Genomic DNA, 27913 nt, shown 5'->3' on the forward strand with positions numbered 1-27913 from the left:
GAACACTTCGTTAGCCTTCGCTGAAAGCAAATGTCAAAATGTTTCCTGGCACAGGTTGCGAATTCTATTGCGATGGAGGACCTTCGGGTTATCGCCATCGTTCATATCAGAGTACTGCATACTTGTGCAACCCACACACGGCTTTATTATATAGTGGGTACATAGGTGAAACAGCTATTTCTATGGCTGAACAACGAAAAAATGTCAGAAAAAAAACCCCAACCTAATAATTTAAATATATTAAATTTAAACACGCTTATCAGTGTCCGCTTTTAACCTGAGAAGCGACCTGGAGGGAAAATATCAAATTGCCAGGTACACAGAAATATTTCCACACAACTCGTGTACAGATGTGGAAACCACTATGTGTACGCGTAGACTCTCAAAGTCCGAAGATTGGTTATGCATTCGCCACTAAGGTGTTTGTTTGCTTCACTTTCAGTTTTAATCTCGGCCCGATGCCATAAGGTCTATACTATGTGTAGGTGTGAGATTATTTCCAAGCATAAGTTTGCCTGTCGCGTTTCTCTTTCTCGGGTTCTTGGGTTCCCGGGTTCATAGTAGACCCCCTTATCAGCAGAAATGGGATTGAATACCTTGCCAGTGTGTGTGCTCCAGACCAAAGTCCCATTGCGCACTAATCTGGATGTGCTTTAAGACCCATCACTGCATCGATCGAACTCTCCGAATTCTCCTGCACATCCACGGCTGCGATTGGGATGGGGATTGGGAATGGGATGGGGAGGGAGATTTCCCCGATTCTCCGCCTTCTCTCTTGGCAACGGGCGCCACTTTGCTGGAACCTTCAATCTGCGGCGATGATTTATAAGTCGATTGACAAAGATCACAGCCGGAGAGTTGGCGACAATAAGCATCACGTTCACATACACTGTTCGACTGATCAGCCATTAAAGTCTATATGTGCGGTAGCTAATTACCGCTACACTGAGAGACTTTCATCGTTGTAATGTAGAAAGCTCTGGTATTTCATAATCTTGATTTGGCCAAATCGAAACAAACATTACTCAATACATTGTATTGCCTTTATTGGGAACAAGGCTCTTATCATATCTAGAGTTTTGAATTAGTCTTAACATCATCACAGAATAGGTTCTACAGGTATAAAATAGCATATTTTTTAAATGTTTTTAATTCTTTTAAATATCCTTATAAATTTCTAATAAAATGAACAACTAAAAATCTATTCCTTCTCGATTTGATATTGTCAATTAATTGATATCTTTATAAATTATAACTTTTGAAATCTAAAAAGTCATGTTCAGATTTAACAATCTTGGCAGCATCTTTAATTTTAACTTTTCTTTATGACCATAAGCTCTAGCACAGCAACCATTAATGTATTTATTTGATAAGCCCACCAGCATAGCTATTATAGTTACTGACCTACCAGAAGTCCAAGCAAATCACTGTTTCTAAGGTCCCTTATTTGGAATTGTGTACTTTAAACTTTAGAGGTTTCCATAGTGTCTGAATCTGATAGTGCTCTTGGAAATACTTGTTGCCGAAGTCTAATTCCAGCGGCAATAAAAGTAGTGCAATTGACTTATCAGTGCGATAAAGGCCCATTAGACCTAATCACACGGGCACATATCGGAAAGAATTTAAGGCTGTGGAGTTTTCTGGCAGTGCAGGTGTAGACAGGGATTGGCCGATCCCAACCGATGGACAACCGATGGGTTATCAACGGCCGCCGCTGCATCCCATAGGTTTAAAGTATAGCTCATATTTAAAACACGCTTTAGTCACAGTTCGGATTTTGCCAGCAGCAGCACGGCAGCGATAATCGAAGATTACACGGCAAATACAGAGATAATACGGAGTGGAATACGCGAGTGAGAGTGTGAAGATGTCCCAGACCCTGGACGACCTGCTGTTGCGGCAGGAGCACGCCCGGCAACTGCGCCAGGCCTCGCGCTCCAAGTTCCGGCGGATCAACTCGCTGGACCTCATCCCGGAGCACCCCAGCCAGTCGGAGGAGGAGGAGGACAAGGATGCGCAGACGCCGCACAGGCATTTCGTAACCCTAAGACGCCAGCGAACGGCGGACGGCAGTCTGCTGAGGAGTCAGTTCCAGACGCACACGCCGCCGCAACCCAATTTGGGCACTCGAGTCCTGCTCTTTGGCCCCCAGTTGCTGATGAGGCTGCTCCTGACCGTCCTCAGATATGTGCTCTATATACCCCTATCCATTGCGGCGCCCAGCTTCTGGCTGTCGGCCCTGCTCTGGATCTTCTGGAAGCTCCTGCGGGTGCCCATCGCCCTGGTCAAGTGGCTGCTGAGCGGCGAGGAGGAACTGGGTGCAGTGCAGCGGCAGAAGACCGTTCTCCTGAGCTGCGGCAGCACCATACAGACGCTCCACTTGGCCAGGAACTTCTACGGTTCCGGCGCGCGCGTGGTGGTCTTCGACTTCGAGGGACTGTTTGGACTGGCCCGTTTCTCCACGGCGGTGGACAAGTTCTATGTGGTGCCCAGACCCACAGCCAGCAATCCGGACCAGTACATAGCCGCCTTGTGTCACATAGTGAAGAAGGAGCGACCCTCGGTCTACGTGCCCGTGTGTGCCACCAGTCCGGCCTACTATGATGCCTTGGCCAGACCCCACCTGGAGGTGCTGGGCTGCGCCAGCTTCATTCCGGGCGTGCAGGAGACCCAGCAACTGGACGACTGTTTGCAGCTCTTCCAGCGGTGCGAGCAGCAGCAGATGGCTCTGCCCGCCCATGTGGTGTTGACTGCTCCCCGGCAGTTGCAGCAGATCTACGAGAGTGGCTTCGTGGGCAGCTACAGGAACATCCTGATGGCCGCCGGAATGCAGGGGGTTCTGGAGCGGCACAAGTACATATTGCCCAATAGGAGGGCGGAACTGAAGCTGAACCAGCACGATATCAGCGAGAGACAACCCTGGCTGGTGGTGAGGGATCAGCCGGGCTACCACCACTATGTCACTTGCACCACCGTCAAGGATTCGCGGGTGGTGGCCAATGTGAGCTGCAGGGTGGAGCACAACACCAAGAACCTGATACCGGTGCCACGGGACGACGAGGCGCAGATAGAGCTCTGGCTGCGCTCCTTCTTTGCCAAGGTGCGCTTCCAGCGGCCCATCAATGGACACATCAGCTTCCGGCTGGTCAAGAGCCCCGCCCATGGGGGTCAATTCGTGCCCCTGGGCACGCGTCTGGGCGTGGCCCTGCCCTACATATGCCACAATAGGTCGCATGCCCAGCTGCTGTGCCGCGCGATGAAGTGCATCCACAGACGGGGCCTGCCGGAGGACGAGCTGCCCAACTGGAGCTGGTCGGCGCTGGAGCGGAGCACCTCGACCACGGCCCTGGACAAAAGGGAGGCCCTGTTCGCCTACTGGGACCCGCTGCCGTATTGCGCCTACTATCACTTCCAGCTGCCGCTCGAAAACGTGAAGCTGTTTTTGCAGCGCCGGAATCGCGCCACAACCAAAAGTTTATCGCCACGCATCACGGTGCCGGTTCATTGAACGGTGGGAGCCACAGCCACAGCCTCAGCCGGAGCTACTGCATCAGCAGTCAGCAGTCAGCATCAGCAGTCAGCATCTAGCATCTAGCATCTAGCATCCAGCATCCAGTAGGCGGGCCAGCGAGAGAGATTACACAGACTGATCAGTAATGGAATATATAGAATCACATATAGATTATATTTTCGCATTCTATACTATTTCTTTTTTTTTGTTTACGCCAATGGGGTTCAACATCCATCTAAGAAGATTAGGCACGTTTAAAAAACATGTACTGCGCGCACACACACACATACGCCACACACCACACACTATATGCACATGCAAGAATATAGATTATATATACCATACTAAACTACAATAAATAATATTTATATTTTAATTGCCCATTTGACTGCCTTTTGATTTCGATTCGACTTCAGTGTGTGCGGTGCACGTCTTTGTTTGGGTCCAAAAAACTCAATTGACCCGGTCGATTGTCCTTGGCGTTGGAACACATACGGCACTTTAACAAAGTTGCTTTATAGAATACGTTTTAGTGGTAATTTTATCAGGCTATTGTTGGAAAATAGTAACTTGATTATCTGAGGGTAGTTTTTAAACCCGAAATGATTCATAAATACATACATACATTATTAAACATGACTATTTAAGAGTTTTAAGTTAATCAAGTTGGTTGTTTGTTATTTAACTTTTTTTGTTTAAAATATATAAGTTACATTTTGCTTTACTAAACCATTTTGGTTGTAAGTTTATAATATATGTCATCCACACACATCACTAGAATTATATGCTATTGCACAGTAATATAACTATTTAATTTACCCATTAAGTTTAATACGTCTTTTTTAGGCTGCATCTAGTTAATATTTACAAAGTTTTTATTCACTTTTCAGTTGTTATTTGTTTACATACACAAACTAAACTGACCTGACGGGTTGCAAGGGTTTGTCCTTGGTCCTTCGGTGATGCCTGAACTGGTGGCGGTGGTGGTTTTGGCCACGTTTCTTGGTCCTGAACACGGTCAGTTGTTGTGGACGCCTCGGGTTACCAGGCAACGGCTTTGGGTCAGCTTAATTGCGGTTGGCCGGCGGTAACTGAGCCATTTCCATTATCCTTATCAATGGGCCAGCAAGGTGCATATGAGGGTGATCAAAACTCTGCACCACAAAATTTGAAAATTATTTGCATAATTTAAGAGGGTAGAAACACACTCTTTTTTGGTATTCAAGCGTGTCAAATAGAGCTCAGATGTCGTTGAATAAATTCATTTAAATGGACTATTAGTCAGCTAATTAAACAAAAATAAATAGATTAAAAAACTAAAGTAAAATAATCTACAGTTAGCTTTGCCAGCTAAATATTCAAGTTCAATTGAACAAAACATTTATCATAATTAAATGAAGTGAAATGGTTCTGGTTTTTAAGAGCGATTGGTAAAAATAATGTTAAAAAACATAAAAAAAAAGAATTAAAAAGACATTAATATCCTTGTGCCAGGTGTGGGGTTCGAACCCACGCTCTCTCACGAGAACCAGAGCTTAAATCTGGCGCCTTAGACCGCTCGGCCAACCTGGCTGAGGGAACACTCTGCCCAAAGTACCATATATGTATATTGCCTTATAGTTGTGGATTCTTTATTTATACAAAATAAAAAATATGTTTAAGGATCTTCTTTTATATTTGTAAACAAAAATAGCCGTACTCAGGGTTAATAGTGGTGCTCAGAAAATCCAGCTAAGGTTCTTACTATCTAGTTGATTTTTGTTATTTAAAAATACGCCACATGAAAATTCGTGGCCCCTTCGAAGAACCCTTCTTACGCCCCTGTAAAAAATTATTTTACAAGTAATAGCATTTTCTTTACTTTTATGAACAGTAAACCCACATTCCACACATGTTCCACCCCAAAGTGTGCCCGTACGCACACTTTCTAATTATATTATACTTTATGATATTAAAATAAAAAGTATGTTACTTGTTGACATAATGATTTGTATAAATTAATTTTTTCAAACATAGAAAAATGTTATCAATCTTTTTGAAATTGCTGATAAAGTGGTCGCAATGGTGTGACCAGCTGGCGGCGATTTCAAAATGCGAGCTCGTTTGCGTTGGCGTTTCGGTATTCTGGATGGGAAAAGAATAATAATAATTGCCAAATAGTGATTGAATGTGGAACAATGAACAGCCCCAAGGATCCTTATCGCGGCGGAGGCGGGGGCCCCCAGGACGGCGGTCCATCGGCGGGCGTGTCCATCAGTATCGAGAGTGACGATAATGACTCCACCACTGCGGAACACGACTATCTGCTGCCCACATCCTCGTCGTCGGTGACCTCAGGAGGTGGCGGCGGACAAGGTGCTGGAGGATCGGGTATTCCTGGGGGATCGGCCAACACCAGCATCAACCTGGAGCACGGCCAGGTACCCACGGTGCGGAGCAGCAGCCTGAGCGGCGGCAACAACAGACACGGCAACATCCTGTCCACCTTTTTGGCCCGACAGCGATCCTATGCGCCGGCCACCAACAGCAGTTCCCCGGTGCGGGTGACCACGCAGATGAACCGCCGGCTCCAGCAGTCCCGCAGCATGGGCGCCAACACGGGCGGCAGTCTGGAGGAGCCACCGAGCGCCGGAGCAGCCGGTGGCCCAGGTTCATCGTCCGGAACGGCAGCGGGTGTCCGGCAAATGGGATTCTGGCGTGTCAATCTCAACGATGTCTTCTCCCTGTCCACGGCCCCGTCGACGGAGGCCCTGCGCTCCTTCATTACACATTCCAATTTCAGGTATCCAGCAGCTGCTGCCGCTGCTGGTCCTGCTTCAGCGCAACCAGGAACTCAGCCAGCCGCCAATCCCGTAGACAACTCGCACATACTGCTCAGCCAGCAGCAGCAATCGCTTCCGGAGCCAGTAAGTCCTCTGCGATTCAACCGGGTGGGCGGAGGAGCTGGACCCACTGGAGCTGGAGCCATGGGCAGGAGCATCTCGCTTCGCGAGGGAGAGATGCGGCACAATCACGGCCTTAACGGAGGACGGCACAACGCCAGCATGATCGGACTACACAGCAATCCGGTGGCCTTTGTGGAGCACGATCTAAATGAGAGCGATGTTCTGGGCAATGGCGATGGCAACGGGGAAAACGGAGGAGGAGCAGATGGCAATGCCCAGGTAGAGCCCCCGGAGAATCAGCCAGACGACGATCACCTCATCTCAGACGACATGGTGGTTCAAATTCTGAGCCACTTTGTACGCTACCTGCCGCTGATCTTCATACTGTTCATCAAATTTATACACGACCACCTGCTGGGCATTGTGGACCTTCTGGTGCTGCAGACGGTGATGTACAATGTGAACCGATTGGTGCGGAATCAGGTGGCCCGGCTGGCCCAGAAAAACTATGCCGTGATGGTGAGGGATTCCTGCCTCATTGTGGTAGTTGTTGCAGTGCGTTTGTTCCTGGCCACAGCCCCGCCAGATCCCTTCGGTCTGATTGTGCCGCCGCCCAGGAAATACTTCAAAATGGAGATCACAGCGCTGCCTTATCACACGAGCTCCGAGGGGGACAAGCTGCAGAATGGCAATCCCACGACGTCATCGGAGAGCCTCAAGGCCTCAATCTCGACGGACACGTACGATGCCCTCAGGGTGATCCCGCTGGGCATGTTGCTTTACTACATTGCTGTGAGCGATCTCATTATCAAGCTGCTGACAATGCTGGTCAAACTTATAATTACAATGATGCCGCACCATATGATGAGAACCAAAGTGCGGGTGAGTAATGCTTTTGCAGAGGGATCGATGGCCGATAAACGTAAAAACTAAATATTGTTACTGTTTCTGCATCAGAAAAAGATAATAATCCACTTGAAAGTGGAGTTCAAGATTAGGAAGAAAGCTAGTAGCTTTATTGATTTAAGATTTTTTTCTGTCTTGTCACTAGCCCTTAAGGTATTTGGCTCTATTTTTAATAAACCAAACTTAGTGGGTTTAATTTAAGTCCAAATAGTACATAGAAAATATATAGAATTTGGCCAATACTCTTCAAGCATGACTCATTTAAAAAATCCAGTTTATAGCTACGAATTTATTTCAAATTCAAGAACATTAATACTAACGATTTCCTCGTGTTTTAAATAATTGATATATAAAATCTATTGTTTATTGGGATGACACAGAAATCTCTTCGGTTAAGATTTGTGTATACATCATTAGTGAACCCCAAACGAAACTTAACGGAAGAGATGTCTGGTTTGTGTCAACCTCGTATGTGCACGTATGAATCGCGGGATTCCCTATATAATCATATTGTTTATGTACCCAGGCTCGTCTTTACGTGCTGGTGGAGTACATTTCTCAGTTCTACCGGGCGATGACCCCCATTACCCAATGGTTCTTGTTTCTGTACGAGTCCTATTCGGGCCTGGAGATCGTGTCCGGAGGACTTTTTTCTGCTCTGTACCTGGGTGCCAAGATATTCGAGCTGGTGGAGCGCGGCAAGTCGCTTAAAAAAGCGATTGTGACCTTTAGGAAGAATATTGTAAGGATGAGTCAGTTTTATATTTGTGATCTTTCATTGATAATTCGATTTTTTCAAGGACTCTGAGCGGGCGCCGACCAAAGACGAGTTGGATGCAGCGGGCGCCCTGTGCCCCATCTGCCATGACGCCTTCAACACACCCATTGTGCTGGAGTGCGGCCACATTTTCTGTGATGAGTGCGTCCAGACCTGGTTCAAGCGCGAGCAGACCTGCCCGATGTGCCGGGCTAAGGTCAGTGACGATCCAGCCTGGCAGGACGGCAGCACCACCTTCTTCCATCAGTTGTACTAGCTGCGCCACCAAAGAAATTTCCACGGATTTCGCGTGTACATATAGTCGCTAGCTAGCCTTTTGTTTAATAAAACTGACAGTTATTAATTATTACTACAAGACATGAAATGGCTAAAGTTTTGTCCTTTTTTGGTTTTCAGCTATTTGCGACGCCTGGCGGCGTCTAGAGATCTGGCCTCGTAAAACTCGCCGTCGCCGCGGGTGGCCTTCTTGTTGATCTCAACGTGGCGCTCCTTGGTCACGATCTCCTCCAGCACCTCGCTGTCGCCCTTAATGAGGCGCACGCGTCCCGTCACCGGATCCACTTCCCTGCGGATTTGGCTCTGGCGGCGCTGGTACTCCTCCGGAGTTTCCGGTGCGTGCGATTTGCTGTTCATCAGTGCTTGAGTTTTGGGGGGCAGAGTGTTCAGCAAACACATACAGGGTTTTACATTTAGTTGAGTCTTACGGACCTATTGGTATTGCAAAGTCCTCGTCCTCCTCCTCGGGCTGCTTTTGTGGTGGTGGAGCGGGTGGAGGAGATTCTTCCTTTTTCCGGCTGTTTTTCTTGGATTTTCTAGACTTGTGCTTCTCCTTGTGCTCCCTGCGCTTTTCTTTGTGCTTTTTCTTCGATTTTTTCTCACTTTTACCCATTTTTAGCGGCTTGCAAATAAACGTAAACAAACCGATTTTTAAAGAGGGACAGCAAAAAGTCGATAAGCGAATACCCTGTAAATCGGTTGGCTTTTTTTTGGTGATTTCCTGCTAGAGAAGGTTTGGCACCATTTTGTAAAATTTGTATTTCGTTATAAGTATTAAGGCTCAATATAATCTTTAAAATACTGGACAATGAATAGACTTTACTATATTTTAACATGCATTGAACTAAATAAAAAAATGTTGATTGTTCAGTAAAGGAATAACTAACTTAATTTAAAATAACGACAGAAGTACTTATACTATTCACTAAATTTTGAAAGCATATATTATTTTTTTTCAATTGAAAATTGGTAAGATTAAAAGAAGTTAGAAATCATTAAATAATTGGAATTCCCCTTTATTACACGGTATGCAACTGCACCATCAACAGTGTTGGCCAACGTCTAAATCGCCCCGCCACTTGCAGCACTGGCCCATTTTGACAGCGCCGCGTGGAATGTGGACCGCAAGTGGAACTTAAACAGACGCATGTTGTGTTGTGTACAAAAAGAAACGTCAAACTAAAGTCGAGCGAACCAAAACGAAAAGGCCGAGAAATAAGCAAACCCACTGGAAACCCACAAGGAGCAGCACAGGACATACGATTATTAACCAGAGAGAGCGGCGGACCCGTAGCGAACCGCTCCCCCAAGAAGCGGCGGCCCCAAAAAACTCGCCCATAAGAGAATCCACCAAAAAACCCACTCGCACACACACACACCAACACACAAACACACGCGCAGCCAAGGAGCAAAAGAAGAATTGCGCCAGAAGAAGAAGCAGCATCTAGAATCTAGTAGTGCAACCACCCGGATCCACAGGTTCTCGTTCCAGCGGTTGGAGCAGTGCCACAGGAACAGCCAAGGAATCTACAGAAGATCACCAGCAATTAGCCCAGACAGGATCATTGCCAGGATGAGCATGGAGAAAGTAGCGAGCAAGCAGTACGAGTCGTAAGTGGAGCACCACCCACCTCCACCCACGCGACCAACCCACCGCCCACCCACTCCTCAATCACTCCGCCGCCAGCAACAAAACTGGGCCAGCATCACCTTCGCTCTTGGCCAATTGTTAGGTTATGTTCTGGCTGCATTTACGTGCGCCCATTGCTTTATTCATCCTGATCCTCCTCCGACTGGCGGAACAGTATCTCGGCGGCCATCTGCTCGTCCTTGTCGCAGGCGAGGTAAGCCTGCACGGCCATAACGCGCTGGAAACCCAGTGCTTCCAGGCGCTCCACGGCGGCAACTTCTTCGGCGGTAAGGCTGACCTGCAGGGTGCCGCCCGCATCCAAGTCCACACTGCCAGCACTGTCACCACCTGTAAGCATGGCCAAGAACTCCTCCTGGTGGCTTTGAACGGCCTCAAAGGCAGCCGGATCGGTTTCGGCCAGTCTGTTTAGGATCACCTGCAGCAGCTCCGGATTTTCGCGTATCATGTCACGCACCCGGGCAAGGACAGGATCCCCCACTAGTTGATCCAGTGCCTCAGATGCCTCGCCACTGGGAGGAGCAGCTGCAGCGGGCTCCTGAGGAATCCCACTAATTAGATACTCTATGGCACGTTCCGGATGATTCAAACTGGCCCGGAGAGCGGAGCGCACCTCTTGCTCGCCATAGCCCATGGCCATGAGATCGCAAACCCGCTGCTCATCGATAGCGAGTGAAGGCGCCACCACTTGTGCGGCCGTCCCACTGTGCCCATCAGTTAGAGCTGGAGTGCGCGGTACTTGCTCCTCCGGTGGCTTCACCTGGACGCTCCTCTTGCTCATCAGCACGATGAACGTGCCTTCGGTTATGTTGTATTCGCTAAGCGGAAGGGCATCCTCCATGATGCGGCCGCCATATATCAGCTGGAGACTCTCCACGGGCAAGGATACCTCGGGTAGACTACCCAGGCGCTGCTTCAGAGCCCGTACGTCCTGCGAGTCACTCATGTCCAGGCTGATAGTGCGTTGGTCCAGCATGCGGATGGACAGCTTCATAGTGGCTGCCTTGTAGAATAATTTTGTTGGATAGTGATTGAGAGAGATGTGGCTATGCGGCAAGCGGCTGGTCTGGTGAACCTTTTCTTGAATTTGATTTCTAAGCCTTGACATACTAATCAAAAGCCGTTTCTCCCGTGTGTCATGCACGCGCGTTTCAGGAAAATCTGGCCAGATCTCGTCGACAGCGACGACAGCGATGTGGAGAACGAGATAGATGTGGATAAGCTGCCTCCGCTGGAGGTGGGTCCCGGCGAGAACCGGCTGCAGCACACATACTGCCTCTGGTTCTCCCGCAAAGGGACGCAGCGGGCGGCCTCCGACTACAGCAAGTCGCTGCACGTGGTCGGCCGGTGCGCCAGCGTGCAGCAGTGGTGGTCGCTCTACTCGCATCTCATCCGGCCCACCGCCCTTAAGCCCTACCGGGAGCTCAGCCTGTTCAAGCAGGGCATCAAGCCGATGTGGGAGGACCCGGCGAATAGCAAGGGCGGCCAGTGGGTGATACGGCTGCGCAAGAACAAAATCGAGCGAGCCTGGGAGAACGTCTGCATGGCGATGCTCGGAGAGCAGTTTCTCGTCGGCGACGAGATATGCGGCATTGTGCTACAGACGAAATATCCGGTAAGTTCCAAATATCCTTTACCAAGCCTTTGATAGGACAACCATGCCGGGATAGCTTTAGAATTGTCACGAACTTTCCTAAACAAAAGTTAATTTAAACATAATTATGGATTAGACTTCCACCGACATATTTTAGTTATCTAAATATCACTGTTCTACTTAATGGTCATATAGTGCCTTTCCTCCCTAAACCCAAACAGTTCATGTTAATTTGTCGATTATAATTTAAATTTTTTAGATAAAAACAGTAAACAACTTTTTTTAAAATTTATTTAACCATTTATTTTTTATTAAAATCATTAGGATCGTGTTAAAAATCAAATTATTTTTATTTTAATTTAATTTTAAAATTTTAACTCCATAAAATTGAATTTTGATTGTCATTGCCGATTTAACAAATAGCCAAAAATTTTCTAACTGACCTTATTGGCCATCGTCATTAAAATCATACATTTTAAAGTGATTTTATAAGAAGGAAATTAATTCTTAAAATTTCCCTCCAAAAATTACCAGTGCTGTGCAACGTTTCGAACTGATCGCGGTGCCAAACAACCCTGTGCATAACTTAATTTTTGCACTTATTTATAAATGTGGAATATATATATTTTTGCATATCGGCTTGTTGCCCAGTTCTTTTTCAGCTCGCAATTCGCTTAAACAAAAGTGCCGGTCGCGATTCATTCATAAAAATTCACGCGCATGGCGTTTCTCAATATGAATAGGTTCCACAAACAAACCAGTGCTGATTGTTGTTGTTGTGGAAGCTGACGTAATGTGCCGGCATTTTTAGCACATTTAACCAAGCGTTTTCAGGGTATTTCTGCGGTAATTGACCGTAAAAGTGAAAACAAAAACACCTGCAATTATTAACAAAAGTGAAAGGCTAAACCAATCTTGCTTATGCAAACTTAATACAGCAATTAAGAAAAACAGCTATCCTCCCACATATATCCCACATAAACACTTGTTTTTAAAAAAAAAGGTATTTAATTGTCAGAGCTGAATTGGTTTGAGGACTAGCTGAACAAATAATTGTACACTTACAAAAACAAAACCCTTTTGTATTGACAGTATCAAAAATATTTGAGTAAAACAGTGAACTTCTAAATACTTGTTGCTAAAGCGCTCTATTTTATAGTTTCTTTTAAAAAACTAATTGAATTATTCGTAACATATATAATATATGAATTATTTCACATAAGTTGTGTTAAATAATGAGAGCATTTAAGCTGAAATTAAGAATTTTAACAGACAGTGTGCAAAAAAAGAAATTAATATATCGAGTTGTATAAAAATCGATAGAACTGAAATTTTAAGAACAGACTATATCGACTCTTCACCACTAGCGAGTAAACTAACATATCCGTAAAAAGAGCGTTGATTTTTAACAGAAATATTAGGAAACCATCGACTTTTAACATTTCTGTTAGCAAATCCAAGTTCTTAACCCGACCAATCGATGTTGCCATCGATGTTTCTTCTCTATCGAGCATTCTCCATCTCTAGCGGTCACAAAAAAAAAAAATTTCCCCGCGCGAGGTGCTGCGTTTCGTTTCGGCGCATCGAAAACACAAAAAAACTCACTGCCGCCGGGAAAAATCGCGAAATAATCTTGGTTTTTTTTGTGGAAAAAAATTACTAAAATATTGTCATCACATTTTCGAAGCAATAGGCGACAACAACAAATCGTGCCACCCCAGACAGCCAGTGTGCGAGAGCGTGAGAGGTAGTCGTGCGTCCCTCTCTAACACACTCACAACATTACACCGCCGACGACGCGTACGCAACAAACGAAAATAAAACGCAAGCGAAAAGGAGAGAGAACGAACAAATAACGCCCACCGTAACACCCCCCGCGAAGAAGAAGCAGATAAAGACGAAGAAGCAGCAGCAGAAGCAGACGGCAGAATTGGAGCTTTGCGCAGAAATCGATTTTTTGCCCATTTTAAGAGATTTTCGGTAGCCTCTCCCACTGCCGAAATTCGTGAATCGCCCCTGCGTGCCTGTGTGTGTGTGCCAGTGCGAAAGTGAAAAGATTAAAATTATATAGACCCGGGGTGCGTGGTTTAACACAAAAAAAAGTAGTAGTGAGTGAGTCACAAATAACAAAAAATAGAAAAATTAATTCAGCAGCAGCTTTAGCTTTTTAGCTGCTGGCATTGAAGAGGTGCTCTGCCGCAGTCGACGTCGTTGCCGCCGCTCAGTGTGCCTCTCACACTCTCTCTCTCTCTCGGGGCGAAATAACACCACACACAAAAACATATATATTATAGTAATATTAACCAAAACGCCAGCTAAAGTGCCAGTTAAGATAAAATTATATACTAAAAGAAACCGAAAAGAGAGAGCTGCCAAGCCAAAAGCGAAAAATCAATAAAAGGTCTCTCTCTTGCAAAAGTGGGAAAAACGTGCAAACAAGTTAAAAAGCAAACCAGCAAAAAAGCAAAAGGAAAACTCCGCGCGCGTTTACACGTGTGGTTTATGTGTGTGCGTGTTAACGTTTAACTGCTAATCGCAAAAACGCAATCTGCGAAAACCGCTTAACAAAAGCTTACGTAAAACTTGGGGTAAAAAACGCCAATAACAACGAAGCATAAAGTATCAAGAAACAAGAGAGATACCAAAACTAACTACCAGAATCCATAAAACTTAAAAAAGGTCCTAAAATCAGAAACCCCACAAATCAAAAACCCCATCAAACCCAGTATAAAACCCCATCACAAAGATGACTAAAGACAGATTAGCCGCTCTCCATGCCGCCCAATCCGATGACGAGGAGGAGACGGAGGTGGCCGTCAATGTGGATGGCCATGATTCCTACATGGACGACTTCTTCGCCCAAGTGGAGGAGATCCGTGGTATGATCGACAAGGTGCAGGATAACGTCGAGGAGGTGAAGAAGAAGCACTCGGCCATCCTGTCCGCCCCGCAGACGGACGAGAAGACCAAGCAGGAGCTGGAGGATCTGATGGCCGACATCAAGAAGAACGCCAATCGAGTGCGGGGCAAGCTCAAGGGCATCGAGCAGAATATCGAGCAGGAGGAACAGCAGAACAAGTCGTCGGCGGATCTGAGGATCCGAAAGACGCAGCACTCGACGTTGTCGCGTAAATTCGTCGAGGTGATGACCGAGTACAATCGCACGCAGACCGACTACCGGGAGCGCTGCAAGGGAAGGATACAGCGTCAGCTGGAGATCACCGGACGGCCGACCAACGACGATGAGCTGGAGAAGATGCTGGAGGAAGGCAACTCGTCGGTGTTCACGCAGGGCATTATCATGGAGACGCAGCAGGCCAAACAGACGCTGGCGGACATCGAGGCCCGGCACCAGGACATCATGAAGCTGGAGACGTCGATCAAGGAGCTGCACGACATGTTCATGGACATGGCCATGCTGGTGGAGTCGCAGGGCGAGATGATCGATCGCATTGAGTACCATGTGGAGCACGCTATGGACTATGTGCAGACGGCAACTCAGGACACCAAGAAGGCGCTCAAGTACCAGAGTAAAGCCCGACGAAAGAAGATCATGATACTGATCTGCCTCACTGTGCTGGGCATCTTAGCGGCCTCATATGTTAGCAGTTATTTCATGTAAATCTCGAATGCAATTACTTACACGCCACATTTACACCTCACACCAAACACACACAATCTCATCAAGACCCGATCTATAAACATAGAATGTTGCGCAACCCACCCAGAGAAATTGCAGAAGACAAAATCGAAACTTAAACTGTAAGAGATCGCAACCAGTGAACCCCCGATAGAGAAGCACACGAAATTAGGGCTCGATTACACCAATTATAGCTAATAAACATATATAGAGAAACATGTATGGTTAGTAAGAAAGAGTCTCAAGTCCCCTTATATACACATGAAACTCAAGTTATAACTACCAGAATATTTAGTACTTGTAAACAAATTGCTAATTAAAAATTTATAAAACTAAAACTAAATGAACAAAAAATTGAAAACACAAAACTACAAGACAAGTAATTGCAAACAAAGAAAACATGAAATTTTATTGATTATTGTTATAATGCGAAGCAAAAAACGAGAATTATAATAAAAAAAAAGGAACACTCCACTCACACACAAATCACACACTCACTGCAAATGCTTTGCAGGAAAAAAGAGAAAGAACATCTTGTTGATTTCCTCGTTTTTCCAACTTTGAAAATGCATTTAGTTTTCGTTTGTTTAGCTAGTTTAGTTCTCCTGTTAAAAACTCACACTTAAAGTAGCCTCATCACCACCACACTCACACTGAAAAGGAGGAAAAAGATGCAACAAATCTCTAGTTAACTTATTATAAAAAGATTGTTTATTATGCGAGATAATAACTATATTGACTATTTACTATAATGCTATTTACTTAACATGTTCATATTTATTGAATGCATATAATATATATAAATTATACAAAACACACAGCATATATATATACAAATATAAAACTAGATAAAAAGCTAACTCAGACGTTCTCAATGATGATGATAAAGCGAAAACAAAAACAAACGAAATACACAAGAACCGAAGCTCTAAAAGTTGAGGAAGTTGACGGAATGCTGACTTTAAAGGCTAACCAATTCAATCACACTCACATATGCCCAGCTTCAAATGAATCGGTAAACTGTTAAATTTAAAGTTGATTATTCAGTTTTTTCAATTTTCTGTTGCGCAAACAATTGGACAAGTTTTTTTTAGTGGTTTGACTTCCCTACAAACTAGTTTTTGGTCGTTTTCCGTTTTGTAATCGCCAGAGAAGTTAACAGAAATTAATGGATTTCGGTTTTAGCTATTATTTCATTTCTCACACTCACCAAACACGCTACACACACTTTTTATTACTTTTTCTATCTTGATTAACCTAATTTATTTTTCCTTTCTTCCCTCCCCCCGCCCTCTCATACCAAAAACTAACAATCGGAATGCCAATTTAAATATATTCCTCCTCATACATAACACTACTTTTCTATGGCATGCGGCTGCTAAAAACAATTTAACAAATAAATCAAACCGATCGATCAACTTATCTGCACTCACAATAAAAAACCATATAGAATCCAAGCAAACAAGTAGCATGCTCATCAAGGCCTATAAAATGCATAACCTACACATATTTTGTAGTAGAATCCAGACAATGCAAAATTATTATAATAATAAATAACAGAACGTAATGTGTATTTATTTTTGAGAACTATTCTGATAAAAAAAATACGGAGTAATGCTTTCGCTTTTAAGTAGGAAATGCAAAATTGTTAATGCACCAAATAAACTTATGCGAATTGGTGATTTTCTGTTGATAACACCACCTGCAAATGTCAGACTTGCAATAAGTGCACGTTTTTTTTATATTTTCAATTCACCTTTTGATCTTTTCAACGTAAGAAAAAGAAAACTGAAAACTGCAACGACAACAGCAACAATCAGCACGTTTCCAATACAACAGCAACAACAATTGCAAAAACACCCAGTAAAACACCGCGTTTAGTGAAAAGAAAAGCGAGAAAAACTTGCACAAACCCAAACGAATTTCGACGCCAACTTCGTATTATGCCAATCAATCAAACTGCATTTTAATTTAAACCACAAAAATGCTATCAAAAGCCCGAAGTATAATCAAAACAAATAACAAATAAACGCGACTCCGCCCTGCCACGCCCTCGTATTTTGGAAGTTCCAGTCCGGGCTCCTGTTCTCCAACCTTCCAGCTTCCAGCTAAAAACAGCTGCACTGCTCCATTCCCCCACGATGAGGTGAGTAATACACAATAATTATTGAACAATAAGCATTATTTTTATCGGCAATTCCCACTATTACTCTCTCTACGCCAATGTTTCCCTCGTGACTTGTCGCGTCCAGCATTGAAAAATCGTTGAAGGTCGCGTGTCCATGTCCTCGAAGTCCCCTTCCCCCTTTGTCATCCTCGGCCCCTTGAAATTCCACCCATTTCTATTAACGAAATCGTGCCCTTTGCGTTGTGACATTTCGAGTTTTAAGAGTGCGAAACAGAGGGAGCAATAAAAAAGGGCAATCTTGGCAAACGAATGAAGCAAAACAAAGAAAAGCTAGTAATACCCCATACCGTAGACGAACTTGGGTATATTGATTTAAAGAACAGAGGTTAGAGTAATTATGAAACTTCCTGCATCACCAAAAGTTAAGAATTTTCTCCAAAAATATTCAGTTTGTATTCTTCTGATTGCTTACTTCATAGCCATATTATTATGAGAAATCCAAGCCCCAATAAATATTGAAATATTGAAATGCAATAGTCTATTTATTAATGCCCCACTTGTTTTTCTTCTCCCTGACGCTTTCATTTATGGCTATCTATTGTTCGGCTTGTTTCATCTTACTGCCATTAAAAAAATGTTTAATTAAAGCACACTCTCTCTCACTCTTGAACTAAATGGGATATGGACAATTGACGAGATAATGAATATTAATAGTACAATAATTATTAATGCTTCTAATAAAATTTATTGTTCTCCTTAATTATATTATTATCCCATTTAACAACTAGTTGAGTTGATGGTTTTTATAAGAGAAATCAAATGAATGCACTCGATCTCTCATTAAATACGGATGCTGCAGAAAGCCCTACTTAGTATGTCTCATTCGTATATATTTTGCAGATTCGTCATCTAAATAAATTTAATTTTTGCTCTGTTTTTGTTGCTTATAACAAAAGAAATTTGCGTTGATGATCTCACTTTTTTGGGTTGTATTTTCTTGAAAGCGCAGATCTGAGTACGTTTTTAAGCTTAAGTGTTTATCGGGTTTTGAAACCGCAAGCTGTAAAATCTTTTAAATAAAACTCAGACTATTTTTATTTTGTTTTTGTTTTTATTATGGATCTTGCGAATATTTCTTGCACTCTGTTCATTTACTATTTAATCTTTTGTGTAACTTTGTGTATACGATAGCCCCCAATGAGAGAACGATTTCGTGCCAGTTGCGTGTTTAATTTGTAAGCATTATCTATCTGTGAAAGTTTCGTATATTCTACGCCGTTTATCATGCATCATTTCATTTCATTTTTCCCATCACTTCCTGTCAGCGTATTCTGAATGAGCTGAACGAGTATCGCCCCTCTAATGTGAGTAGAACATGCAGAGAGTTCGCGCCTCCCCCGATTCGGAATGTAGGTTTTGAATTGAGTCATCGCCGTCACCCAGCGACCTTATACTTTCATTCCCTTCACCTCCCGGGTGGTTCACCAATTTATTATAGGCGCGTGCACTGATAAAATGTGTAGCTCACTATATATGTATTTAAACTCAAATAAATAAATTAACTCAAAATTAAACTTATTAAACCTCATATCGTCTTCGCAAGAAACGCTATAATATATATATTTAAATCAATTTGTTATGTATTTTAAAGGTAAATAATGTTGATTAAATGTATACCAAATTACTAACGTATTTGCACTCCCCCCACACTGACTAAGCAAATTCTTTAAATGACGATTGGACGTTAAAAATTTAATTACATTCTACCCCAATTAGTAATTAAACGGCTTATTTGAGTTGTACAAGTATACAATACTAGACATAGGAACGCAAAAAAAACGATGAGGTGTTCAAACAGACTAATGAATCATCAATGTTATCATTTGATGGTAGTCTATCAGTTTGCTTAGATAACAAACGTGTGGGCAGTGCGTGGCTCCCCTTTTACCTGTACAAATAGAGAGAATTCGACCGATACCACATGCACTCTTACGAATGCAATTAAAAGTTTAGCCCTTGAGTGACGTCCCCCTATCACCGCATTCTCATGTAACAATTTTTTCAATGTCTTTGCCTTTTTACCTTGTGCTTCGTCACATGGCTTTTGTTTGCCTTTTTTCTCAAGCCCCCATGTGGTAAAAAAGCCCGCAGCATTGTGTACCCTACTGCAAAAGGTATATTGGGTTGAACATTAGTTTTGTCCACCTGTCAAACAAAAAATAAGTAAAACTATATATACAAAAATGAGTACACAGTATTCTTAGAACGACTCCAACCATTATCTCTAGTTAGTTTTGGACCTGTGTCAGCCTTCTGTTCTTTTCTGCTATCAGAGTTTGATGACACCACTGCAGTGCCACGCCCCTTTGCAGTTTACATATATATCTGCAAGTCATGAATTCAATTTATAAATTTATGTATTTTTCACTTGCTATTTTCTGCTATTTGTATTTATTTATTTGTCTGTATATCTAATATTTTGATGGCTTGCCAAATCCAAACAGCCATTTTTTTGTTCGATTGCGATGTGGGAGTTTTTGTGATTTTTTTTCTGCTCTTTGTCTGGTGACTCACAAATCTTACCGGCTTATGACCACAATTTTTTGTTGTTGCTGGCTGACAGCCTACGCTTTGATTTATTGATTCACAAGGAGAAGTTATTTTTACGAACCTAATGAATATCCAGTACATGTTATATCTATGTGAACTTGAGTGAGCTTGGGCACTTATCTCATCTCGGATGTGAGAAGTTTTTTTTAGAATCGTCATTGTCAGGTTAACTGTTGAAACTTGTGTGCCAAGATGCTCTCGACAACTTGAAAACTTTTTGATTTGCAGGGCTGAAGTTTTGCCTTTCTTGGTGCTCTGACCATGTAAGAATTTGCTATGCATAAAGGAAAAGGAAGCCTGCATCCTGCATTGCTTTTCTTGCACATCCGAAGCAGACGCAATGCTTGGAATTTATCTACAGAGCAAAAAAAAAAAGAATTGCCTTAATAAAACTTAAGATTTTCAATTGGAATGACTTTAAATCTTGTTATTTCTCTTTGTGTTAAAACGTAAGATATTTTTTGCGGAAAAAACAAATTTCCAAAGAACCATAGATTTTTCTGCCCAAACCAAAATTAGAGGAACATTAAAGGGGAGGAGCTGGAAAAAGGCATATCTATCGATTTTCCTCTCTGCCTTGAAACAATTTGTTAATTGAAAACAAATTTGATGGCACGTCGGAAGAGTTTTAGCTCTGAGGTGTGTTGAGAAGAGGGGTGGGTTTGGGTTGATTTCTATATGACCCATGGGGGCAATCCAAATGGACAAAAAAGACACATACACATATGTGGGCGTAGATTTTGTTAAGCCAGCAAAATTAATTTAGAGTTTGGTTGTACAACGACATTTAATGGGCTATAAAAAGTATGTGTAATCCCAAAAATATAATTAAATTTACACAAAACTTTTGAACAAGCTTAAAAAGCGAGGAAAATGTTTTGTTGTGCGAAAATTATTTTGCAATGGTATAAGATGATTATAAATAATCATTATTTTTGGTTTTCCAAATATAGATTCAAATGAAATTATAATGTTTTGATACATGTTAGAAATGAACTTATGTAAAGCATTTTTAGACCAACTTAGCCTATAGGGTATTCAGACATAAAAGACCCTCGTTGTGGCTGTACCCTTTTTTTGTGGGGTCTCCTTTGTTTTGCGAAAAGAGTTCATCGCCTATTTTTATGTACTCACAAAGCAACATCAGATACGCCCTGCTCATGCCCACACCCACTCTCACCTGCCCTCTTTTTTTTGGCCAAATTATATGTGTATTTAATGCTGTTGCAGTGGGAAAAACAAGAACATGAAATGAGTTCTGCTGGGCAGTAAGCAAGCGGTAGGAAAAACAAAAAGGGAAGCTTGAGGAAAACCTGACCCAGTAATACGATGTGGGTGGTTTTTTCTTTGAGGTCCGTTGTTCCCTTAACCACCGAAAGGGTTGAAACTGATTCCCGTTTCCAAGGCTGACACAGGCTTCTGGCCAATTTTCATATTTCCCCTTGTTGTTTTCCCTTCGATAGAAACATGCGAAAAAAGTAAAAGAAAACTGAATTTCTCGCATTTAAATTTCACGCGCTTCGTTTCATCTCCAATTTCCTTTTTTAAAGTGTGGCCCACAAAGACGAAGAAATGCCAGTTAACCAAGCGTGAGTTAAAAAGAAAGAGTGAAAAGGTTTAGACCATAAATATTAATGGTTATGTCGAACGGTTTTACCTTTAATTAAATGAACTTATAGAGCTTGGTTTCGAGTTCGTTCAGATGTTAGAAAGCATTAATTGTGCAATGAAATCAAGATGTTAGAAATCAAGATTTAATTTCGGTTTGTTAAAAAATATAAATTTTCTTTAATTAAGGTTCCTTTTTTCAAATCGTTACAGCTAAAAATTTTTTGATGTCTTAACTGTTTACTGAAAACGAGAAACAACGAAAATCGAGTTTTGTGTAATTTTATTTGGCTCTGATTGGCCCCTTTTCGCACCTCCTCAATCCGCCCACTTCAACTTCTTCTACCTTCTGCTTTCTCTAATTAACTTTGTCACGAAATTCTCGCAAGTGCAAAAATTTGCATCTTCGCAGCTGCAAGCTGCAGTGTAAGAGGCGAAGGAGCTGCAATCAACAAAAAGGCACCGAGTAATTACTGTCGTCAACGAGGAGGAATTGCAGAAGGATACATAGACAGACAGCCGGAAGCGAACCAAACCAAAAAAGAAAAAATGTCCATCCGAGCGGAGGAGCAACAGTGGCGTAGAATGGCCCACCAGAATCTCAAGCTTCGAGACTCCCAATCTCCTCAGGGGTTCTCAGTCGGTGGTTGGCAAAGAGGCAAGAAAAATGACAAACCTATCTCAAATGGCTTCATCAACTCCTGCAAGTCACTGAGAAATGGACTTGGCATTGTTAGCTCTAACCCAATAAGGATTGCAAGAGGAGATGCTTCTGGTTTTAAGAAAGTAAATTAAACAGAGATTCTGAATACTACAAAATATAAAACAAACTTTTCCACAAATGGTTAAACATATTATTTGAAGATAACTTATAACATTATCTTTAAATTAATATTAATATGTTTAATTAGGGTTAAGGACAAAATATAATTCCTTTTTAAAGCCGAAAGTCCCAGCAGTTATTGCTGTCGCCTCTCATGTACCCTAGTTTTATACTTATGCTTATAGTGTACGTATAAATAAATATTTCATTGTTAAAGGACCTTAGACACCTATTACCAAGTCAGTCAAGCGCTGTAACAATTTATTTAAATGAATTTTCAGTTTGTTGTAACTGTAACGCACTTATTTTATTTGCACTTGACTTGACTTTAAGATATTCTATTATAAAAATAATATTGCACTGTGAACAGTAAACGGAAAACCCTGCAAAATTCCGTTGCATACTTCAAGGCGTGCTCATAATTTCATTTCACGTGATTTCAACTTTTGCATTTTGCTTTTTGCTACCCCATCTCCAAGGCAGCTATTTTGCTATTCCTGTTGCTGCTCCTTTGCTTTTTGCACAGGGGGTAATAAGGAGCAGCGACATCAGTGACGGAGACAGCAACAAAAACATGAGCCGCATTAACTAAACCGCATAAGGGTAATCAGAAGGAAGGAAGAGGAGCGAACTTCTTATGGTTCTTTGGCTGATTCAATTGCTGGCATAACCTCTCAGTGTGCATTCGCCATTTGCTTGTACTTCCACCCACACTCTACTCCCTTTCGACTTTTTTCCACGTGCTTTTCCTGCTGCCTTTCACCATTTTCCTCTTGTTGCTACGGAACTAAGTCTTAGCTGGCTGCGAAATCGTCTTTCTCTTGAATGAATGGAAAACTGCAATGCCGAGTTCTCTTTGGGTAATGTAACTAGGTTAAAATGCTGCTATCCAGGGATTTGTGAGGATTTCAAGGAGGTATGGGAATTAAAACTAAAAGGTGTTAGACAAGATTTGTTGCATTTAAAAAACTGTAATAATCATCCCTTGCAACCTTTGTTTCACCTTAAAGAACAGCATAGTTTAAATTTTAAATATTTTGTGTATTTAAAATCACTAAAATCATTTCATTTATCTTGGCTAAAAAAAAACCCATTCCCATCCTTGAAACAAGGATGTACCCCTATATTCCCTTAAAATCTTTTGATTGCGCCACAAAGGCTTCAACAGCTCACAACCCCCTACGCGAAGCGAGGAGGGAAGTTTCTTTCTGGTATCTTGCGGATATGCAACACCACCTTCTTCCACACCCTCGAGCCATTCATTCATCCGCTTGGAGAATTGCGAACATTATGCCCGTGCACTTTGGGGCATACTGGTTTAAGAGTTGTGGGTCGTGGGAGCTGCGACTGCGATTGTATAATAAAATTAAATTGCGAATTGCATTCAGGCGACGGGTGTTAATGTCTTCTTTGTTGTACCTCTCCCTGTGCCCGCACTGCGGTTGCCAATGGCCTTGAAATGTCACGGGCAATTCCTGAGCAGTTGGAGCAACTAATTAGATTTAATTTGAATATTAAATCGCATCCGATGATATGATAAACTTTTCTTGAGAATTAATTAATTGCTGAACGCTATACACTTGGATTGAGGTTATCCTCGGGCAATTAGCCATATCCGTTTCACTGTCCTCCTCACGACCACAACCTCGTCCTGCTGTGCAGCCTTGTGGGGAAGGCTTTTACGAGCTGCCCTCGAGCAATTTTGGATTGACCATGGTATGCTCTTATGCGTTCATATGATTAAAGAACGGTTTTCCAGGGTATTTCGTATTCTGCATAAATGGTTACCAACAACTACATAAATGGAAAATTTGTTGGTGTTTTTGTTTTAATTAAAAAAAATTTAATTTAAACAATTTTATTTTTTTATAATTATTTAGAAATAAGGAAAAATTGAAATAGATTTGTGGTGTTTTTGTTTTAATTAAAAAAAATGTAACTTAAACAATTTTATTTTTTGTGTAATTATTTAAAAATAAGGAAAAATTGAGATAGCTAGTTAAAGCTGAACATTAAAGTGAAGGCCTGTCTTACTAAATTCGCTTTAAATCCCAATTTAGCCTGCTTGCGTATACGCAATGCTTGTAACCGCCAGGATCCCCATAAAAGACATGTATTTTTACAATAAAATTTATTGTGCTCGTACCTTTTTCGTTTTATATAAAAGTTATCTTTTAAGTAATTTTTTCTTTGCTCCTGGCGCTTTTGTGGCTATAGTCCTCTGCCGACTTGTGGGACAATTTGTCCAAGGCGTTTCCTTCCTGGGGGCGTGGCAGCAGCAGGGACATGGCTGTGTCGACTTCCTTCCTGCCTTTCCTTCGAGTTCTTTGTGCGTAAAATACAAAAAGTGAACAACAAGTGGAGTGGGTGTGGTGGTCAAAATATGATGCGTGTGTCAGCGTCTCTTAGAAGCAGGAAGTTATGGGCGTGTGTACACTAAAATATTTTTTTTTAGAAAATATTTTATGTTTTGAACTCATTAAAAATATACAAACAGTACAAAGCTTAGTAGTAGCACTACGAGTAATTTTAATTTTGATCTGTAATTTTTTTAACTTGTATGATCAAACATTGTTTTAGCACACTAAAACCTTCTTTGGATCTTTCAATGGAAAAGATATGTTTTTTTTTCCTGTGCATTAAAAAGAGTGTAGCTTTTGGTTTTTGTGGCTTACGTCATATTTTATTGTTGCTTTGCATACTTATATTTCGAAGGCAGCCTTAAAGGATTTTGGCCTGGTAAAATGCCGTTACCATGTTGTAAAATTCATTCACATGACACACATGTGCGAGGAGTGGTGAAAGGGTGAAGGGAGAGAGGTTAAGAGGGAGACAGCAGCAGCAACAGCATCATCATCGTCGTTATTTTCAGTCGGTCACAATGTCAAACAGAACTGTACACACAAACATTGGACTCGACATAAAAAAAAGAAAAAGTAACCCAAATGAGTGAAACAAAAATGGCAAAAACAAGTCCCACACACACACAAGCGCGCACACATTCGCATGCACCGCTCTTCGCTCTTTCCGTTTTGCCGTTTTTCGTTTCCTTTTTGTACTGCTCTTCCTTCCTTTCGCTTTGGGGCTTAGGCAACTAATCCATTTCGCTTGCTATTTTTAACAGCGAGGAGGCGACAGGCAGCGCAGCGGCAGAGCCCCAAGGGTCGCAGGATCCAAGGATTCAAGGATCCAGGCAGCGCTGCCTGCGTCGCAGCTGTGGCAAATCAAAAGCCGCACACACACACACTGGCATGCTAGCACACGCACCCCTTGGGTTAGGCCACCTTATTTTGGCGCTCGCTGCGCAGGGCGCTCTCTTTGGCTCACTCTCTTTGGCATACTCGCACACTCTCTTTTTGCGCCTTTCAATTGTCATTTTATGTGGCACTGTGTTAATTTCCACACGGCACACAACTATGTCCACATACACACCAAACAAAAAGCAAGAACGGCGAGAAAAAAAATAAAATTATTAACGCTTGTTCCTCTGTCCGAAACTCCCCTTTCCCCAAACTCACTCCTACCCCTCTATCCTCAAAATTAAGCCTCTCCGTGTTTTTTTTATCGTATTTTTGTTCTTTCAGACACTTGGTTTTTTTCACTTCATGTGTGAGGAAATTATTTAATTTCCACGTGCTCAAAATTGGACAGAAAGTTCGACATTTTAATATTTTGAATACTTTGCTGATAATTAATTTTAAGAAGTAGACAAAAATTTTAAATTGTATAAAGATTTCAAAATATACACATATTTTGAATTGGTATGGTTATATGTAATAATGCTGCTTTTGTAAAATCCTTACTGTGACCATTTTAAATTCAAGGATTTTTTCTCGCTGCGATTGTCTAGTTAAGTTGGTCAATTTATTTGTATCGCCCGCACTTAAATGGGCGTTATATCACATGGGTGGGTGTATCCCCGAACTGGTTACCCATTTGGTTCCCTTCCCGAGCAGAAAATCGCATTACTGGTCAGCCAAAACGATGCGACCCCCTTTCGCTGCCCATTTCCTGAATTACTCTGGTCTTCGGCACTAATGTGGCTTCGGATTTGTCTGGAGATTACAACTCCCCGGCATTATCCCATAAAAGCGGATAGACCACAACACTCACTTATCGCTGCTGGCATATCATTTAATTTCAACATTATTTGTCAAATACAATAAGGGAGAGATATCGGATGTGGAGCGAGATGGCAACATAGTTTCCTTGCCTTTTGGACAGGCACCAAATAAAATGCTCTGTTAATTAGTTTTCCTAACATCTCTGGCTACCAAAAGGCCTCTGGATAGATAAATTTCCCCACACAAATATACACGGAAAAATTGACAACTTTAATTTGCAGTGTTTCAAACAACAGAGACAAATTCGAATGTTCTGTCAAGATTACAATGAGTTAAACCATTGAAAATAGCTATGATGGGTAGTTTGGAAATTTGTTTGTTTAATTATTACCGCCAATAATTTTTATCCTTTAGCTCTAAGTAGCATCTTAGACATTGGCGATATATTCAGCATTTTTAAAATTTGTACATTATTTTAGTAGTTTTAAAGATTTTAAGAGGAATTGAAATATTTTTTTTTACCTAAAAACAATTAATAAAAACAAGAAATAAGCAAATAAGTGTCTTAATATTTTTTCTCAGTGGCTACACACTCGGAAACTTTTCTGCTCACACAAAAGTTGAACCCACAAGTGCTATGAAAGCCTTTCCTTTGCTCCGCCGCAGGATCTCCACTGTGAACGCTGTCGGAAATTTTTGTAGCCTTTTCCGTCGCGTCGTTTTAGCTATCTGTGTTCATGACTTGTAATTATTTTTGCTGCGCTCGCTGCTCTTGTTGTTCCTGCTGCCATTTCTGTCTTTTGGCTTTTTTTTGTGTCCTTTGGGCACAATTACTTTTGGCACTAAATTTATTTTTACTTGCCTGGGGGCTGCGCTGTGCCATTGGAATTAATCAAACCCAGAGCGCCATGTTGTGTGCAACATTATGTCGAGTCGCCTTTATGTTACCCATACATCACACCCCGTTTGATTGAAGCAGATGCCGCATTGTGGATTGCATGCCAATGTTTAAACTGCAACTGATTGATTGATGGCTGGCAGATGGTGAGTGGGTGTGTGTGGCGCAGGCTAGGGATGATTGACCTGTTTAGTCTATGTGGGATTGAACTTCCCCGCCCACACAATCCTGAAAAAAGTTGACCCGGGGTAAAAGGTTTCCCTTATTTATGACGTCTCTTAATTCTGCAGTTTAAGGGTTACGATAATTTTAAATTAATCCAGACTAATTAAAGCTAGACCATACTAATAAAACAAAAAAAAAATATTTTTAATAAAATAAACACATTTTTAAAAAACATTGAAACAACTTTTGGTTTCATAAAACACAAATTTGAAATACATTTAACATTTTCTGGGAAAAGTTGCAAAGCGTATTATTACCACAAAATGCTAGTTGAAAAACAACCTAGCCCGACCCAGTTTGTTGAACTCTCCTTTCGGCC

At 42.1% G+C, this 27913-nt stretch overlaps 6 protein-coding genes, 1 long non-coding RNA gene and 1 other non-coding gene across 9 annotated transcripts in view; 5 read left to right on the forward strand and 3 right to left on the reverse strand.

Annotated features, from left to right (window-relative positions):
- The first annotated feature begins 1757 nt into the window (after positions 1–1757).
- On the forward strand, positions 1758–3894 carry LOC108136787. The gene has a single exon (XM_017258151.2). It carries the CDS (start codon positions 1868–1870, stop codon positions 3506–3508), a length of 1641 nt encoding a protein of 546 aa, XP_017113640.1. The 5' UTR covers positions 1758–1867; the 3' UTR covers positions 3509–3894.
- A 1105-nt stretch (positions 3895–4999) lies between these two features.
- On the reverse strand, positions 5000–5083 carry Trnal-uaa. Its single transcript has one exon. It is a non-coding gene; the product is annotated as a tRNA-Leu (tRNA).
- A 574-nt stretch (positions 5084–5657) lies between these two features.
- On the forward strand, positions 5658–8437 carry LOC108136974 (E3 ubiquitin-protein ligase RNFT1). The gene is made up of 3 exons (XM_017258465.2): positions 5658–7278; positions 7829–8044; positions 8103–8437. Exons 1-3 carry the CDS (start codon positions 5689–5691, stop codon positions 8334–8336), a joined length of 2040 nt encoding a protein of 679 aa, XP_017113954.1. The 5' UTR covers positions 5658–5688; the 3' UTR covers positions 8337–8437.
- Positions 8364–9031, reverse strand: LOC108136975 (ADP-ribosylation factor-like protein 6-interacting protein 4). The gene is made up of 2 exons (XM_017258466.2): positions 8789–9031; positions 8364–8718 (listed from the first exon to the last, which is right to left on the reverse strand). Exons 1-2 carry the CDS (start codon positions 8967–8969, stop codon positions 8477–8479), a joined length of 423 nt encoding a protein of 140 aa, XP_017113955.1. The 5' UTR covers positions 8970–9031; the 3' UTR covers positions 8364–8476.
- Positions 9032–9467: 436 nt separating this feature from the next.
- Positions 9468–27913, forward strand: part of LOC108136693 (eukaryotic translation initiation factor 4E type 2) — a 43750-nt gene continuing 25304 nt past the window's right edge. The window contains exons 1-2 of one of the 2 annotated variants that reach the window (XM_017258016.2): positions 9468–9967; positions 11160–11619. In XM_017258016.2, the coding sequence (XP_017113505.1) occupies positions 9930–9967; positions 11160–11619 (498 nt within the window). In that variant the 5' untranslated portion in view covers positions 9468–9929. The remainder of the gene's footprint in view (positions 9968–11159; positions 11620–27913) is intronic. The other variant, XM_017258017.2, reaches the window with a different exon arrangement.
- LOC108136691 (UV excision repair protein rhp23) lies at positions 10041–11128 on the reverse strand. The gene has a single exon (XM_017258014.2). The coding sequence runs from the start codon at positions 11110–11112 to the stop codon at positions 10126–10128; it is 987 nt and encodes a 328-aa protein (XP_017113503.1). The 5' UTR covers positions 11113–11128; the 3' UTR covers positions 10041–10125.
- LOC108136692 (syntaxin-1A) lies at positions 13118–16811 on the forward strand. The gene is made up of 2 exons (XM_017258015.2): positions 13118–15216; positions 16689–16811. Exons 1-2 carry the CDS (start codon positions 14345–14347, stop codon positions 16705–16707), a joined length of 891 nt encoding a protein of 296 aa, XP_017113504.1. The 5' UTR covers positions 13118–14344; the 3' UTR covers positions 16708–16811.
- The window catches only part of LOC108136697, a 32542-nt gene continuing 21744 nt past the window's right edge, over positions 17116–27913 (forward strand). Inside the window, exon 1 of the long non-coding RNA XR_001773973.2 lies at positions 17116–17384. This is a non-coding gene — a long non-coding RNA (uncharacterized LOC108136697). The remainder of the gene's footprint in view (positions 17385–27913) is intronic.

This window comes from Drosophila elegans, unplaced genomic scaffold, assembly GCF_018152505.1.
Source record: "Drosophila elegans isolate 14027-0461.03 unplaced genomic scaffold, ASM1815250v1 contig_476, whole genome shotgun sequence".
Classification (NCBI taxonomy): domain Eukaryota; kingdom Metazoa; phylum Arthropoda; class Insecta; order Diptera; family Drosophilidae; genus Drosophila; species Drosophila elegans.

What these genes read in the sequence shown, in the direction of transcription:
- LOC108136787 (XM_017258151.2), top strand. Translation starts at nt 1,868, where the DNA reads ATGTCCCAGACCCTGGACGACCTGCTGTTGCGGCAGGAGCACGCCCGG.
- LOC108136691 (XM_017258014.2), bottom strand. Translation starts at nt 11,112, where the DNA reads ATGTCAAGGCTTAGAAATCAAATTCAAGAAAAGGTTCACCAGACCAGC.
- LOC108136974 (XM_017258465.2), top strand. Translation starts at nt 5,689, where the DNA reads ATGAACAGCCCCAAGGATCCTTATCGCGGCGGAGGCGGGGGCCCCCAG. An exon ending in TGATGAGAACCAAAGTGCGG is followed by an intron (nt 7,279 to 7,828) that starts GTGAGTAATGCT and finishes TTATGTACCCAG; the next exon opens with GCTCGTCTTTACGTGCTGGT. An exon ending in TGACCTTTAGGAAGAATATT is followed by an intron (nt 8,045 to 8,102) that starts GTAAGGATGAGT and finishes GATTTTTTCAAG; the next exon opens with GACTCTGAGCGGGCGCCGAC.
- LOC108136975 (XM_017258466.2), bottom strand. Translation starts at nt 8,969, where the DNA reads ATGGGTAAAAGTGAGAAAAAATCGAAGAAAAAGCACAAAGAAAAGCGC. An exon ending in GGACTTTGCAATACCAATAG is followed by an intron (nt 8,719 to 8,788) that starts GTCCGTAAGACT and finishes CCAAAACTCAAG; the next exon opens with CACTGATGAACAGCAAATCG.
- LOC108136692 (XM_017258015.2), top strand. Translation starts at nt 14,345, where the DNA reads ATGACTAAAGACAGATTAGCCGCTCTCCATGCCGCCCAATCCGATGAC.